This window comes from Eurosta solidaginis, chromosome 2 (assembly GCF_040869045.1).
Source record: "Eurosta solidaginis isolate ZX-2024a chromosome 2, ASM4086904v1, whole genome shotgun sequence".
Classification (NCBI taxonomy): Eukaryota; Metazoa; Arthropoda; class Insecta; order Diptera; family Tephritidae; genus Eurosta; species Eurosta solidaginis.
Window position 1 is genome coordinate 204421610 of NC_090320.1, and position 17995 is coordinate 204439604.

Below are 17995 nucleotides of genomic sequence, written 5' to 3' on the forward strand. Positions count from 1 at the left end.
TTTGAGTATCAATGTTTACGTCATCGCAGGATCAGCATTGTCAATTACAAGTGTGAGTGTATTAGTAAAACTATCAGCGTTTCTTGTAGGGTTGCTGACAATCAGATGATAGTCAGTATTCTTGAAGAATTCTTGTGTACACTTTAAAACTCACAGTTAGCGAATAGGGCCCCTGCTTTATATGTATATGGATATGGCCGAGCCTTTTATTTAAAAATCCAAAGAAATAGCCCAGCATTAGTGAAATATAAGGGCCGATAGGGAAATACCACCCATAGCTATACCATGGCGGAACTATACAAGGTGGGAGCATGGGACAACTGATTATATACTTTATTTTATTTTAGGGGGACTCATGAAAGCATATAAACTTATAAGGTGTAAAATTATATCCATTTACACACGCTGTTATATGAACGCACCTAGTAATACTCTTGATAAACTTGATTGTTTATCAGCTGTATTATTGCCAAACAAAATTTTTTTGATTGTTATACAAATTAAAAAATGCCAACATTAAGTGAAAAATCAAAACTAAAACGCCTTTACTTGCAGATGTTGGAGATTTCTGATGAAAATGCCTACTGTAATGTCTGCAAGGTTGGATTCCTTTGAGTTTACCGCGTTTACACAATAGGGGGACTCATGATAGCTTATAAACTTATAAGGTGTAAAATTATATGCATTTACACACGCTGTTATATGAGCGCACCTAGTAATACTCTTGATAAACTGAATTGTCGATCAGCTGTTTTACTGTCAAAAAAAATTTTCATTATTATTATTATTTAAAAAATGCCAAGATTAAGTGAAAAATTAAAACTAAAACGTCTCTACAAAAATATTCTTGTAAATGACTTGCTGATGTTGGAGATTTCTGATGAAAATGACGGTAATATTTGTGCTTTTGGCCAGATGGCTTGTGTAAAAACCATTTTCATTGCAGAGAATAAAAAAAGGAAAGAGGACGAAATTTGGGAGGATTTCACGTTTGCTATGGTAGCGTTCACTGAGATAAGGTATGGGTGTGACTTTGTTCACCATTCCGTCCCTAAATCTCACCAGTTTTTGCAAGACGTATGGCCTGACTTAGATGAAAAAAGGTTTCGAACAATTGCTCGAGTTAGCCGCTCAACGTTCCAAGTGTTGTATGACTTGATCAAGGACGACGAAATATTCAACGGTCCGCGCTCTTGCAAGCAGTTCTCGCTAGAAACGCAACTTTTAGTTGTTTTATATCGCCTGGGCTCAAGTGGAGAGGGTGCCACGATAAGCAAAATTGCGAGTTTGTTTGGTGTTAGCGATGGCGGAGCAATACAGGTAGAACTTAAAATTTTTTTTTGAAAAATAATAATTAATACCAAATCTTTATACAGAACATGACGAACAGAATATTTCAAGCCATTTTGAAGGTGAGACAGCAGTTTGTGTACTGGCCAGACAGTGCTGAGCGTCAAAGTTTAGTAGCTGAAACTTTTGACGAGTTGCCCCACTGTATTGGCTATGTTGATGGCACTGAAATAAAGTTAGCCGAGAAACCGCTTGACGATCCGGAAGCTTACTTTTCTAGGAAGCATGTGTATTCATTGAAAGCGCAGGCTGTGTGCGACTATAAGCTACGAATCCGTCATTTGGTGCTCGGCTTCCCTGGAAGCGTCCACGATGCCAGAATATACAACAATTGTAGTTTAGTGACCCAAGCTTCAAGCTTGTTTACAGGTGCACAATGGCTGGCAGGCGACAGTGCTTATAAATTAACAAGTACTGTTATAACCCCCTACAGATCCACCTCTACAGAAATGACTTCGCATGAGCGAAATGCATTTAACCGCCAATTTAGCCAATATCGAATAAGAATTGAGCATTGTTATGGTATATTGAAGGAGCGCTTTAACAGTTTAAAAGAGCTCAGAGTTACGATACGAAATGATGAGTCGGTTAAATTTGCTTGTAGGTGGATACTAGTATGTGCAATTCTACACAACATTGTCATACAGCAAAAAGACGATAACATTAACATAACCGACATAACTGAGGGTGATATTGGTGGCGAGGATGAAGAGGGGCCTGAAACACCAAATTGGTCTAGCAGCGAGGGTGAAGCAAAACGGCGTGCTATTCTAACTTTTATGCACGCATCACATTAACAGAACTACACATTTCTATCCTTATCCCTCTCTCTACACCTATAACCATACCAACCTCTCTTCTTCCTTTTTATTCCTTCCACTTACTCTTCTTCCTCTTCATCTCCCCAATTTTCATCCTCCCACCAATTTTTCTCCGTATTTTCCACTGCCTCTGTTTCTTATCCTATCCTTATTCCTATTCCTGTTCTAATTTTTATTTCTATTCCCCTCACTCTCTCTACAAAATCACACACACACATTAATTTTTGCTATATGTTTGGAAAACTCCACAATCCATTTTGTAATTATTCATATTTATTAATTTTTAAAATTCATTGCATTTGAATTCGCTTTTATTTTGTAATAAAAAATTTTAAATTAAAGAACTGAAAATGTGAAATTTCATTAAACAAAAATACGATTGCACTGAAATTTTTAGTTTCTTTAAAAAGTGCTGATATAGGCAGAGTTGTTGCCATTAATATCTGATTAAATATAATTAAGTAATTCATTTTCTAAAAATTTATATTACCCTAAAAAACAAACAAAATCATTTTACTCACATATTTTTTGTTCAACAAAGCAGGTAAATTAATAGTCGTGACCCTAGCTGCCAGAAAATTACTTTTATTCATAGTTGAACAAAATGCATTAGGTTTTAATTTCTACTACCACTAAATTTTTTGATTTAAATTAAATTTTCCACTACCATTATAATTTTAGTGTAACGTTCTCTACCAGCATTAAATTTTTTACCATTAAAAAATTAAGTAGTAGTCCAAATTGTTTTCATTACCATGAAAAAATTTAGTGGTAGTGGAAATTTAAATCTAATGCATTGTTCCCAACTATGCCATCATAGTATCATAGCTAAACTTTGTCTCGATGGGCTTCACTATGACAATAAGCAGTGTGTCCGTCTGCTTGGTTAAAATACAAGAATGAAACTACTTAAGCTTACAATCAATTTCATACTTCTTCAATCTTTCCTGACTTTCTAATTTTAATTTTTCAATTTGTAATTTCTCTTCTTTTTGTATTTCAAGTTCCATCTTTCTTAATTCAATTTGATTTTTTAATTCAAGCTCTTTTAGTTGTACTTTATTTTTTTCCCTTTCCCTCTCAAGCTCTAGTTTTTAACTTCTAACTCCAGTTTTTTTTCTTGAATAAGAAGAAGGTCGTTAAAGGTGTTAGTAGTAGGCATTTTTTTCCGTTTGTTTTTGTTCGTTGTTGAATCGGTGATAACGTTCTGGTTTGTGGCAATTTATGCTCAAAAGTGCTATGTTGTGTATTGACCGGTTTTGCATTACACATTCTGTTCTGCTTGTGTTGCGTTAAATCAACATTACTTTGAAGACGAAGAGGCTCAGGAGTACTAGTTTGGCTTCTGGCGACAGGCTCAAAGACGTAGTCCTGTTCTGGTTCTGTGTCTGTGACATAGGAAATTAAGTAGGAATGGTCGATTGTCATTTGCGTATCAATTTGGCTGTCGAAAATAAACGGCGGGCTTACATTTTTGCGCTGCCCAAATATATCAGCAAGCATATCGAAATTTGGGCATATTTTTTGTATGTATGCTGTCACACTAGACTCGTCACCACTGGCCAACAAACCAGACCCCGTCTTGTTCTTCCAATCGAGAGCAGACACGTACGATGCCTTGAGGTATCTCATTTTGCATTTTAATGACATCCATTCTATTTGTCCTAGACTGCTTGCCATTGATTTTATTCTTGTGTAGAAGCGTTCGGCTTCTGAAATAGCAAAATATTTGAATATAAGTATTTACATCATTTTGCCAAAGTAGGTAGACCATAGAATCCTAGTAAAAGAATCACAAAATCAACGTACATACATACGGCCACAATTATGCACATGTACATATGTATACAACAGACTGACCCAGCCTGAACGGCGATATTTAGTTGAAACATGTAACAGCAACGCTGGGTCAGTGCAAGTTGGCATAAAATACGCAATAAACAATCACATATAAATATGTAAAGAAACATGCGACACATTGCTCCTGGCCAAGGCTGGTAAATATTGCAGCTAAATTGAAAGTTAGTCGAGCTGGTGGCAGCAATATTGGGCAGGTTAAGTCGACTACCGCATATGTTAAACTTTAAACAGATTACTTTTAGTTATCAGCAATTAATGCCCTCATAACAATTGTATACATACCTCAAAAGACTTCGGCCGGCCTCTAGTTGCGTCAGCAACTGCTTCAATTAAATCCATATTTTCTGATTCTGTCCATCGGTGTGATGGATTTACTCTTCTTCGTTTGGATTTTTGGTAATAGTCTAGTTGAGGGGTCGACTGCTAATACGCTACCAAAAATATCGAGAGAGGTGTCAAACGACGCGTCTTGACATCAGTATTCATAATCCGAAGGCGGAAAATAAAAATTTTAACGCGTTCAAAAGATATTAACGAAAAACCGAAAAAAGACCCGCGGGTACCTCCGAAACCGGGGGTCGGATCCATAGTATTTTTGCGCAGAACACCTTTCTGCGTTGGCGGCCTTCGGCCGCGATTATAAAAAATAACCCTGGGCTACGCCATGCCAAGTCCGGGTGTGTGGTATAACCGTGGCTACCGCCACGGTGATGCACAATTTTTTTTGGGGGTACAAACACAACAACAACCACATGGAAATCGCCAACTTCAAATGCAAATATCTCCGGACAGAGATAAAATTTTTCTTTTCCGCCATCGGATTATTGTTCTCGAGATTAATACGCGTCGTTTGACACCTCTCTCGATATTTTAGGTAGCGTATTAGCAGTCGACCCCTCAACTAGACTATTACCGGATTTTTGTTTTGTGTTCTGAAATACAATAGATTATATATAAAAATGGAAAAATTACAAAAGAATTGTTTATTTTACCTCCTCCATTGCTTGAATTAACTTTTTAGCAAACGCAAATAGTTTTTATCAGCTGTTATGTCTGCAAGGTTGCATTCCTTTGAGTTTATCACGTTTACACGGTAAAATGTGCGCGTAAATTTATACAAATCGTGTAAATGATTTTTCATACAAAATTTGACAGCTCGTGCGTAAACTAGATAAATTTATACGTTTACACACTTTATAAGGCATTTATACGGTTACATAAGTCCCCCTAATGAAATGTGCGCGTAAATTTATACAAATTGTGTAAATGATTTTTCATACAAAATTTGACAGTTCGTTTACGCACTAGATAAATTTATACGTTTACACACTTTATAAGGCATTTATACGGTTACATGAGTCCCCCTTTTATTTGATATTTCAACTTCCGACGCAGTACGATTTTGACATTAGCCCATCGAATTTAGAAAAACAATGTACATCGAGCTTGTATTTATGTATGTAGGTATGTCACCATGCTGCCACCTTGTATGGCTCCACCATGAGCTATACTATTTATTGGCTGTCAAAAACAGCTGCTGCAAAAATTGATTGCAAAGGGAAAATAAACAAAGACCGAATTCTGTAAACTACAAAAAAAAAAGGTAGCAGTGCAGTTTACGGTACCCACCGAAATTTGGGCCAAGATTTTCGAGTGAGGTATCAAAAGACGCATATTAATCTCGAGAACAATAATCCGAAGGCGGAAAAGAAAAATTGGGTAATAGTCTAGTTGAGGGGTCGACTGCTAATACGCTACTAAAAATATCGAGAGAGGTGTCAAACGGCGCGTCTTGACATCAGTATTAATAATCCGAAGGCGGAAAATAAAAATTTTAACGCGTTCAAAAGATATTAACGAAAAACCGAAAAAAGACCCGCGGGTACCTCCGAAATCGGGGGTCGGATCCATAGTATTTTTGCGCAGAACACCTTTCTGCGTTGGCGGCCTTCGGCCGCGATTATAAAAAATAACCCTGGGCTACGCCATGCCAAGTCCGGGTGTGTGGTATAACCGTGGCTACCGCCACGGTGATGCACAATTTTTTTTGGGGGTACAAACACAACAACAACCACATGGAAATCGCCAACTTCAAATGCAAATATCTCCAGACAGAGATAAAATTTTTCTTTTCCGCCATCGGATTATTGTTCTCGAGATTAATACGCGTCGTTTAACACCTCTCTCGATATTTTTGGTAGCGTATTAGCAGTCGACCCCTCAACTAGACTATTACCAAAAATTGTATCTCTGTTCGGAGATATTTGCAGTTGAAGTTGGCGATTTTAATGTGGTTGTTTTTGTGTTTATACCCACAAAAAAACCGTGCATCACCGTGGCGGTAGCCACGGTTATACCACACACCCGGACTTGGCATGGCGTAGCCCAGGGTTATTTTTTATAAGCGCGGCCGAAGGCCCCCAACGCAGAAAGGTGTTCTGCGCAAAAATACTATGGATCCCACCCCCGGTTTCGGACGGACCCGCGGGTCTTTTTTCGGTTTTTCGTTAATATCTTTTGAACGGGTAAAAAAAGTTAACTTCCGCTTTCGGATTCGTGATCTAGTCGTGAATACGCGTCTTTTGATACCTCACCCAAATTTGGGTGGGTACCGTAAACTGCACTATTACCAAAAAAAAAACATTAAATAGATCGAAATGGGTGCTCCTGAATTGCCTAGCGATCCTGGACAGGAAGATGTTAATCCAACACAAGCAGTTGTGCATCATCCACCAGTGCCCAGTGATGATAGTGACTATGAAATGAACAACACAATCGATGCTTATCATGGCTATCAACCATTAGCCATGGGCGATGAACCTTCTGATGTGGCAATGGATGATAGGGACTCAGAAGATGTTGATGGCGATAATGATGTTTCACAAGAAACTACCATACACAAGGCTGAAAGTGAAATTGCTCATGGAAGTGATTTGGCTGAAAATTTACCAAAAGTAGAAAGTGTTGATACCGAAATCGAAAGGCAAGTATGGAGTGAACCACGACCTAAGGAGTTGCTATTGGATTTAGACAATACAAAAACAACACAGGTATGATTTTTAGAATCTGCTTTTAAAGAATGTATGTATTCACTTGTGTTTATTTGTGCTAAAATTAATACAGATACTAAACGTGATGGCAAATATTACACTTCCAAATGCTGTAGTTCCAGATTGGGCAGCTGGTGTTCCAGAAGAACGTTGGAAAGAGGAACTTTTGGAACGCATACGCCGACGTGGGGAATCGCGTGCTACAACTAATAAGGAAACCAATGCATAGGGCTTATGCATGCGTTTCATATTGAGTGCCACCTTTTGGGAGGGTATATTTTTAGCATGGGATGTAAAGTTTTTAGTATTTTAGCTTAGGTTTTACGTTAAGAATATTATTCTAAAAATTTGTATAAAAAATGTAATAATGACAATAGCATAATAATCAATATCTCCTTTTTCGTCGCTTGGCTAACATGCAAAGGCGCAGTTGTATTTACACGTTGAGTATTAAAACTGCTTTTGTATAAAGCAGATAAAATGTTTATATAATTACACAAATGTGGAATAACACCACACCTTGCCTTCATTTTCATCATAATTTTTCAGTTTTGTTCCTAAATTTTACGGTAGACTCGGTCGAAAAATTTTTTTGAAAAAGTCTGCCCTTAAAACTTTATGAGTTGAGGGGGCCTTTGAAAATGAAAAAAAAATTTTTTTTTGATCCTTGCAAATACAGCCTATATTGGTTTTTCTTGCACATCTGACTTTTATTTGGATGGATAAATTTTTCTCCAAAGAATCTATAATTTGTTCTAATGTCCTTTTGAGATATGAAGTAGTGAGCTCAAAGTGCTTTCCGTTAAACTAGTTGTAGCTCCTTAAAATATGCTTTTCTTATGAAAAAACGAGTATGTGAAAACAACTGCAGAGCGCAAAAGGACAATACTGGTATAATGGAGTTTCTCAAACCAAAAGTGACATATTAAATTTAAAAATTCCATGGCACATAATCAAGTTGCAACAAAAAAATGTCGGCTGTATTCCCATGGATGAACACAATTAAAAATAAAATTTCCGAAATAAGCTTCAAATTTGAGTGCGAACATTTGCAAATCTTTTGTTTTGAATTGGGACCAACCCATTCTATTGCACCGCTGCTTATCGATACGGGGCCCTTCGTACAACATCTATACTGACAGTGATGAATTAGTTTCTAAAATAAACAGCTATCTCCCCGATGTTGTTGTTTTTGTTGCAGCGATAAGGTTGCTCCCCGAAGGCTTTGGGGAATGTTATCGATGATATGGTCCTTTGCGGGATACAGATCCGGTACGCGCCGGTAACACAGCACCATTAAGGTGCTAGGCCGACCATTTCGGGAACGATTTATATGGCGACATTAAACCTTCAGGCCATCCCTCGCTCCTCACCCAAAGTTCCATGAGGAGCTTGGGGTCGCTAGAGCAGGATAGGTTGACAATTGGGTTTGAAGACTATATAGCGCTGGCAACCTGAAAGGGTTGCGCTACACAGTCCCTTGAATCTGGTATTCTAGTCGCCTCTTACGACAGGCATGGGTGCCTTTGATGGGGGTGTTGCGCCTTGCACTCACCGGCGTCACCCCAAATCGTCGACTCGTAGGTGTTTTTTGCACCCTCTCTCCCTCATAGAGGGCGGAGCCTCCTCGTGGTGGCAGCTGGTAACGCTTCGGCGGCGAATTCGAGCGGCGACCTCCCGCTACGCTACGCTTCCCAAGGCAGTCGGTTCTATGTACCGGAGCGACTCGGGATTTTTCCCGACCAAGGACTGTCATTTCAGTGTGACCCCATTTAATTTGTTTCATTCCTCCCACAAATTGTCATCCTCCCAGCAGCTCCTGGCAGCAGGACTGCTACATATTCTCTTACTCCGGGAAGGTATCGAACCCAATCCGGGTCCGTCTCCTGACCCCGGTCCTGAGAAATGGTTTTGCTGCATTTGCCAGAAAAGAATCTTTTTAGGACGGTCATACTCTGTTCAGTGTGTCTCGTGCAAGGGATGGTTGCATCGGACAGGTTGTTCTGGGCTTGATCCCAAAACCCGACGTCCACGTAACTTTTATAAATCTTTTGTGGCTCCTTGCTGCTCACGCCAAAGGGTGTCCCGTAGTCTACGCCTAAGTGCCCCTCCACTACCTTCCAGCAGCCTCGCTGCTCAGCAAACCACAACAAGTACCCGCTGCTGCTCGCGCCCCACGGCGCCAACAACTCAAACAGCTGATACCACTCATAACTACTACCTTCGTAGTAGAGCTGGTAGCAATGCTGAGCATCAGCCCCTGCCCCCGTCTTCTTCTCCCCCCTCTTTTCTGGCAGCAATCGTGCAGGTCAGGGAAACAGACTCTTAGTCCCTCCCTCCGTTTGCACCGTCTGCCAACACAGAATATATAGGTTTGCGACATCCGCTCAATGCAGCTCCTGCCTTGGGTGGTGCCACTTTCCTAGATGTTCTGGTCTCCGCGACGGCAACCCCTCGACGGGTTTCATCGCGCCATGTTGCCAGGTCGCAAACCCAAATCATCCGGGTACCCCAATGCTTGCCCAAGGGCGCCCAGTCCCAAGGCCACAACAGCAATTGCGTCCTGGCCTTCCACAACCTAGGCGTAGTCACCCGTCACTTACCCCTAGAGTGGCAGCGTCACCCCTCATGCACTTCAGAATTCTGCAGTTAAACTGTAATGGACTAACTGGGAAGATTACGGAGATAGTCGATTTCATGAAGCGGCACAACATCCGCATTGCTGCGATTCAAGAGACTAAACTCACAGCAAGATCTGCATTGCAGACCTGCTCTGGGTATAATGTCCACAGGAAGGACCGCGAGAGCGGAAATGGAGGCGGCCTCGCGTTTATTATACACCACTCTGTGCAATATCATATATTTGATCCTGGCATCGACCGCAGGGACAATGTCTTAGAACGTCAAGGCCTATCTCTCCGGTCAGGCGATGCAAATCTAGAAATCATCAACATCTACATCCCTCCTGTCACCTGTTGCCCCAGTGGATACCGCCCTAAAATCGAGGCCTTACTCACTGGCAACAATCGCATTATCTTAGGCGATTTCAATGCCCATCACGACCTATGGCATTCAAACTTGCGGGCGGACAGTAGGGGTGAGATGTTGGCGGATCAAATAGAAGAAACGACGTTCTGCACAATAAACGGAGACGCCCCCACACGTATGGTAGGAACCTGTCATAGCTCGCCAGATATCTCAATCGTGAGCGCAGAACTCGTAAACTGCGTCAACTGGCAACCGATGGTAACATTGGCATCCGACCACCTGCCCATACTTATTTCGTTCGAGCGTACCGCCGACTTCATCGTCACCGAAAAACGCACTTTCATAAACTTCAAAAAAGGAAAGTGGGAAGAATATAAATCTGCAACAGACAGCAGCTTTGCTGCCCTCCCTATCCCGACTGATGCCCGCCAAGGGGAGCGTGCCTTCCGTAAGGTCATTGAATCCGCCTCGGCACATTTCATTCCCGCCGGGAGAATTCCCGAAATCCGGCCCCACTTCCCGGCGGAGGCCGCGAGCTTAGCGAGGGAACGCGACCTTATAAGACAGCTTGATCCAGGCGACCCCCAAATAGGGGATATAAACCAACGCATCAGATTGTTTGTGGACGAACACAAGCGGGCGAAATGGGAAGAGCACCTAAGAGGTTGTAACCTCTCTACCGGTGTAGGTAAACTTTGGTCCACCGTAAAGTCCCTATCGAATTCGACTAAGCACAAAGACAAAGTTTCCATCGCCTTTGGCGATAACGTGCTGTCGGATGCGGAAAAATTCGCGAGCGCTTTCTGCCGACAATATATAATGCATCCTACGGTCGACAAAGATAGACGGAGAGCCAATAGACACACACATAAACACAAATTCAGCGCGTCACCAATCACCATCACCGCTAGAGAGGTTGAGGACGCCATTGGTCGCGCTAAACCATCCAAAGCAGTGGGCCCAGACGGCATAGCCATGCCGATGTTTAAAAACCTAGGGAAAGAGGGTTTCAAATATTTAGCGCATGTCTTCAACCTGTCTCTCTCCACCTTTGCCATACCCGAGAAATGGAAAATGGCCAAGGTGGTCCCGCTACTAAAGCCTGGGAAACCAGCTAACGTAGGTGAGTCATATCGTCCGATATCTCTCCTATCGCCAGTGGCAAAGACGCTTGAAGCCATTTTGCTCCCTTATTTCCAAGCACATTTGCAGCTAGCCCCTCATCAGCATGGCTCCAGAAAACTTTATAGCACTACCTACGCGCTAAATATCATTAGCACCCAGATAAATTGCGGTTTGAATCAATACCCCCACCATAGAACAGTACTCGTAGCGCTAGACCTATCAAAAGCCTTTGATACGGTCAACCATGGCTCATTACTGCAAGACCTGGAAGGGTCTACCCTTCCCCCATGTCTTAAAAGGTGGACCGCAAATTATCTGGGTGGTCGGCAGGCATCGGTGCAATTCAGAAACGAAACATCAAAACCAAGGAGAATTAAACAAGGGGTGCCACAGGGTGGTGTCCTATCCCCACTTTTGTTTAATTTCTACATATCTAAGCTACCTTCACCACCGGAAGGAGTCACAATCGTTTCCTACGCCGATGACTGCACAATAATGGCCACAGGCCCAGGCCCAGAGATCGATGAGCTATGCAATAAAATAAACGGCTATCTCCCTGATCTCTCCAGTTTTTTCTCCTCGCGAAACCCGGCATTGTCACCGACTAAATCTTCCGCGACCTTATTTACAACATGGACGCCCCAAATGTCGACCATATTGAACATCCACGTCGATGGCACTACGCTACCGACTGTCCTACACCCCAAGATCTTGGGTGTGACGTTTGATCAGGATCTACATTTTGGTGCGCACGCAACCGCAATTGTTCCGAGAATTCAGAGCCGTAATAAAATCCTCAAATCCCTTGCTGTCAGTACCTGGGGAAAAGATAAAGAAACGCTCATGACCACATACAAAGCAATTATCCAGCCGATTACGTGCTACGCGTCACCCATATGGTCGCCAAGCCTAAAAACTACCCACTGGAAGAAACTACAGGCCTGCCAAAATACTGCTCTCAGAATCGCCACGGGCTGTCTTCTTATGTCCCCAGAACACCATCTGCATAATGAGGCGAGAATACTCCCCATCAGGGAGAGAAATGAGATGCTGACCAAACAGTTTCTGTTGAATACCCAGAAACCTGGGCATCCCAACAGACATCTGATTGACGAACCAGCACCGCCTAGGGGCCTAAGGAGTCATCTCCGTAAGCACTTTGAGGAAATACGGCACCTGAGAACCCAGCCGTATGAAGCGAAAAAACACAAGCAGGTCCTTGGTGAACTCCATAGACAGGCGTCGGACCTTTATGTCGGGAATTGCCCGGTGAATCCAGTACTTGAAGAAAAATATCCAGAACTCGCGGAAGAGGAACGCATACTCCCCAGGGAAACGCGTGTCACTCTTGCTCAACTTCGTTCTGGATACTGTAACAGGTTAAACTCTTACCTATCCAGAATCAACCCCGACATACAAAATGTATGCCCCGCTTGCAATGTGTCCCCACATGACACCAACCATCTCTTTAATTGTAATGTGGAACCAACGCCTCTAACACCCCTTTCCTTATGGTCCACCCCTGTTGAAACGGCAAGTTTCCTTGGACTCCCGTTAGAGGATATTGATGACAATTTGTGATCGGTCGCGGCTATTAGGTGGGGCGAGCATTGCTACAACAACAACAACAGCGGCGACCTCCCCCCCTCCATCGATTATATGGCGATCCTGCCAGTCTAGATTAACATCAGCAAAACTGCTAGAATAATCTGACTGGAAGAGATCCTACCAAGTTTAGAATAAATTGATCGGCCTTATGGAAAAGAAAAAAGAAGGTTCAGTTCATTGTGTATCTCTTTCTATCACCCGCTGAAGATATGTGCCGCCATACCCTGTCAAAACGCTAAAAAGTAGCCATATTGAACATCCTGTCAGGCAGTTGACAGATAAGATATCACACTTAGTTTCATTCACAATGGTTCAGTTATTTCTTTTGATATGCAAGCAATAAACATGGAAGAAGAATTCCACAAAGTATTTAAAAAGTGTGAAGACACTATAAGAGAATTTATTAAAATCTCTGAGGACACCGATTACTATAGAAGAGTATCGGCGACGGAACAAGCCTCATAAAACGAAAGAAATTCCGAAGATACCTACCCCAATAATCCAAAGAAGGAAACGGGGAGGCAAACAATTTGGGAAAAGGAAAGAAATAGAACCTTCAAACCGAGCTTGTCCTCTTCACGAGGAGGTACAAAGTATCAAATCTAACTGCCAAGAATTGGGGGTACGTTTTTAGCGTTTAGCGATCAAGTCAAGTATTTGGGAGTCATTCTGGATAGGAAGCTATTATGGAGTGACCACATAGTGGAGCGATCCAAGAAGGTAGCAGCAGCGCTGTTCACATGCAAGAGGGCAATTGGCACCTCCTGGGGATTCTCCCCTAAGGTGGCCTACTGGATTTAAACAGCCATTGTGCGCCCGATTCTTCTTTATGGTGCCTTGGTCTGGTGGCCTGCACTAGCTAAAAGTACCTATCTGAAAATGCTTCAAAAGGTGCAATGGAGTTCGGAGCTCTGCATTACCGGGGCTCTCGGCTCAACTCCGTCTGAAGCACTAAACACAATGCTATACCTTCCACCTCTTGACCTGATGGCGAAGGAAATAGCGGTCATCGCCGCTATACGCATAAGGGAAACAGGTCTGTCGTCAAATGGATCTAGTGGACACGCCACAATCCTGGGAAAGAACGCCCCAGTCCCAATACCGGTACGAACTAACTAATGCACGCCAAAGAAGGTCTTCGTTAAAAACTATAGTATATATACATCGCAACAAGACTGGAATACCAGACAACATACAATACCGGGTGCCATCAACATATTCACGGATAGTTCTAAGCTTGACGGTGGGAGTAGGCCTCTTTTCACCGGATCTGGGTCTAGAGGTCTCTGTTCGCCTACCAGATCACTGTAGTGTTTACCAAGCGGAAATGCTGGCAATACACAGGGCTGTGAATCATATCGGGTCTATGCCTAAGGATGGTAAACGGGTGTTTATTTTCTCAAATAGCCAGGCCACATTAAAGGCCCTGGACTCATTCGTCGACAACGCAAAGTCGGTCACTGAATGCCGCAGATCTCTTAACGAGATCGCTCAGCACTTCAGTATCAGCCTTATATGGGTACCTGGGCACAGGGATATTGAAGGCAACTGCAGAGCAGACGAGCTGGCCAGAAGAGGCACCACCGACCATATCCTTCCGGGAAATTATTCGGTAGGTATACCTATGGCCACTTTCAGGTTTCGTGTGAACACAAGCACTATAAGAATTCCAAATGGACTATGGTCAGCCATATCATCGTGTGAGACATCCAGGCTTACCTGGCCCTCATATGACAAGGGGCGCACAAGAGCGCTTCTGATTTTAAAGAAATCAGTTGTCTGGGAGCAGGCCTCTTTTCACCGGATCTGGGTCTAAAGGTCTCTTTTCGCCTACCAGATCACTGTAGTGTTTACCAAGCGAAAATGCCGGCAATACACAGGGTTGTGAATCATCTCGGGTCTATGCTTAAGGATGGTAAACGGGTGTTTATTTTCTCAGATAGCCAGGCCGCATTAAAGGCCCTGGACTCATTCGTCGACAACGCAAAGTCGGGCACTGAATGCCGCAGATCTCTTAACGAGATGGCTCAGCACTTCAGTATCAGCCTTATATGGGTACCTGGGCACAGGGATATTGAAGGCAACTGCATAGCAGACGAGCTGGTAAGAAGAGGCACCACCGACCATATCTTTCCGGGAAATGATTCGGTAGGTATACCCACGGCCAATTTCAGGCTTCGTGTGAACACAAGCACTATAAGAATTCCAAATGGACTTTGGTCAGCCATATCATCGTGTGAGACATCCAGGCTAACCTGGCCCTCATATGACAAGGGGCGCACAAGAGTTAAACAAATCAGTTCTGTCGTCCCTGATAAGGGTTCTAACAGGGCTTTGTTTAATAGGTATGGATGGTGCTAGAATGGGGTTAACGACCTTCGACTATTGTCGCAGCTGCAGAGCTACATCAGAGGAGAATGTCCAACACATTTTCTGTAATTGTCCAGCACTTAGTAGGCGTAGGTTGGCCATCCATGGTAAACCTTTTCTACATGACCTTGCTGAGGTCTCTAGCTATGAAGTTAAGGCTCTAGCAAAATATATAAATTCCACGAAGTGGTTTGACCCGCTTTAGGCAGGGTAGGGGTCTTCTTTGAGACCGTATAGGGTATTAGAATGAGCCCATTGGTGGCCTAAGTAGTGAGCTCTTACCATAGTGTCCAGCTCAGCCCTCGCAACCTAACCTAACCTACGACACGCATACCTACCGCGGGTATATTCTGACCCCTTAACCCGCTGGGGGGGGGGGGGGGTGGGCTATCTCCCCGATCTTTCCAGTTTCTTCACCTCGCAAAACTTGGCATTATCACCGACAAAATCCACGGCCACTCTGTTTACGACGTGGAAGGTACAGATGTCGGAAATATTGGACGCACGCGTCGATGGTGTCACACTACCGACAGTCGAGTCACTCAAAGATCTTATGGGTTGTTGTAGCTATAAGTACACTCCCCGAAGATTTGTTATGACCACATGCGACCTTCTAGGCCATCCCACCGCGGTTATATTCTAACCCCCTAACCCGCTGGGGGGAATCATATGGGTAACGTTCGATAATACTTTAACCATCAAGGCTCATCCCACCGAAATTGTATCTAAAGTACAAAGACACAACAAAACCCTCAAGTCGCTTGCCGGCAGCACCTGGGAAAAAGATAAATAAACGCTAACCACGTACAAAGCAATTGGCCGGCCGCTCGTGAGCTACGCGTCACCAGTTTGGTCGACTGGTCTTAAAAATACACACTGGAAAAGGCTACAGGCCTGTCAAAATGCTACAATCAGAACTGCCACCGGATGTCTCCTTATGACCCCCGAACTCCACCTACATAGTAGGACCAAAGAGCTCAATATTTAAGAGCAAAACGAAATGCTGAACATGCAGTTTTTGCTAAATTGTCACAAACCTTGCAGAAGAAGAAATCACACTACCAAGGGAGACGTGAGTCACCCTGGCCCAACTTCGTTCTGGATACTGTAACAGATTAAACTCTTACTTGTCCAGAAACAACCCCGACATACGTAATGTATGTCCTGCATGCGAGGTGTCCCCACATGACACCAACCATCTTTTCAATAGTAATGTGGAACCCTCGCCTCTAACACCGCCCCTGTTTAAACAGCTAGTTTCTTTGGTCTCCCGTTAGAGGACTTTGATGACAATTTGTGAGTAGTCGTGCCCATTGAATGGGGCGAAGAACTGTTAATACAGAAACAACAACAACTGACAGTAAAGCTGCTCTCCTCCAGCGGGTTAGGGGGTCAGAATATACCCGCGGTAGGTATGCTTGTCGTAAGAGGCGACTAAAATACCAGATTCAAGTGGTTGTGTAGCGCAACCCTTTCAGGTTGCTAGCGCAATATATAGCTTCTCCCAACCAAATTCTCAACCTCACCTATCCGTGGCGAATCCTGTTTCATTAACAGCCGAGGCTCTGGCGACCCCGAACTCCTCATGGATCTAGGGGGTGGGAAGGCGGGATGGCCAAGAAGGTTGTTGTTGTTGTTGTTGTAGCGATAAGGTTGCTCCCCGAAGGTTTTGGGGAGTGTTATCGATGTGATGGTCCTTTGCCGGAAAAAGATCCGGTACGCTCCGGTAACACAGCACCATTAAGGTGCTAGCCCGACCATCTCGAGAACGATTTATGGGGCCACATTAAACCTGCAGGCCATACCTCCCTCCCCACCCCCAAGTTCCATGAGGAGCTTGGACTCGCCAGAGCCTCGTCTGTTAGTGAAACAGGATTCGCCGCGGATAGGTGAGGTTGACAATTGGGTTTGGAGAAGCTATATATTGCGCTGGCAACCTGAAGGGTTGCGCTACACTGCCCCTTGAATCTGGTATTTTAGTCGCCTATTACGACAAGCATACCTACCGCGGGTATATTCTGACCCCCTAACCCGCTGGGGGGGGGGGGGGGGAAAGAAGGTCGCATGTGGTCATAAAAAATCGTTACCGAGATGGTCGGGCTTGGTACCTGAACCTACCGGATGTGCATCCGACAAAGGACCATCACCATCGATAACACTCCCCAAGGCCTTCGGAGAGTGTCCTTATCGCTACAACAACAACACAGTAAAGCTGACCGGCTTGGCTTCATCCCTGACAGGACAGACTACAGTGCTTCTTCTGCTCCTGTTGTCATATCCACCACTGAAATTCCCTCAAGGGAGAAATGGAATTGGGAATTAATTTGTGACGGGAGTCTTGTGATCATGTGGGAGGGGGGGGGGGGGGAATCTGCCAGATCCTTGGTCTCAGCCGGTCACTGCAGCGTTGCTTCCCATGACAGGCGGTTCTATAGTCCAGAATACGTGTGTATTCATATCACCACTCCTAGAGCCTGAGAAACAAGCTTATCAACAAGACTCATATCGTCCGATATGTCTTGTCACCCAGTAGCTAGGAAACTAAAAACCGTTGTTGTTGTTGTTGTAGCGATAAGGTTATAAAAGTTATAAAGTGTTTTCAGTGTGATGGTCCTTTGCCGGATACAGATCCGGTACGCTACGGTAACTAAAAACCGTCATGCTCCCCTATTTTACCAGAAACCTCCTGCGGCTTGTCAACCACCACAATGGTTTTCGAATATTACATATTAACGCCACCGCGCTAAAAGCCATTAACACCATGGTATTAAAAGAAGGTAGTTCCACTCAAAATTTTTTTACGTATTTGGGGATTTTTGAAGT

At 43.5% G+C, this 17995-nt stretch overlaps 2 protein-coding genes across 6 annotated transcripts; both read left to right on the plus strand.

Moving 5' to 3' along the window:
* The first annotated feature begins 535 nt into the window (after positions 1-535).
* On the plus strand, positions 536-2215 carry LOC137242566 (putative nuclease HARBI1). Its single transcript, XM_067769839.1, has 3 exons — positions 536-892; positions 947-1320; positions 1377-2215. The coding sequence occupies exons 1-3, from the start codon at positions 796-798 to the stop codon at positions 2145-2147; spliced, it is 1242 nt and encodes a 413-aa protein (XP_067625940.1). The 5' UTR covers positions 536-795; the 3' UTR covers positions 2148-2215.
* Positions 2216-5556: 3341 nt separating this feature from the next.
* LOC137242567 (uncharacterized) lies at positions 5557-8262 on the plus strand. 5 transcript variants are annotated; one of them, XM_067769840.1, is made up of 3 exons: positions 5557-5689; positions 6683-7081; positions 7155-8262. In XM_067769840.1, the coding sequence occupies exons 2-3, from the start codon at positions 6689-6691 to the stop codon at positions 7308-7310; spliced, it is 549 nt and encodes a 182-aa protein (XP_067625941.1). In that variant the 5' UTR covers positions 5557-5689; positions 6683-6688; the 3' UTR covers positions 7311-8262. The 5 variants fall into 5 exon arrangements, with proteins under 5 accessions (XP_067625941.1, XP_067625942.1, XP_067625943.1 ...); XM_067769841.1 differs by having other exon boundaries at positions 5557-5630; positions 6681-7081; XM_067769842.1 differs by having other exon boundaries at positions 5574-5684.
* Positions 8263-17995: the final 9733 nt, after the last annotated feature.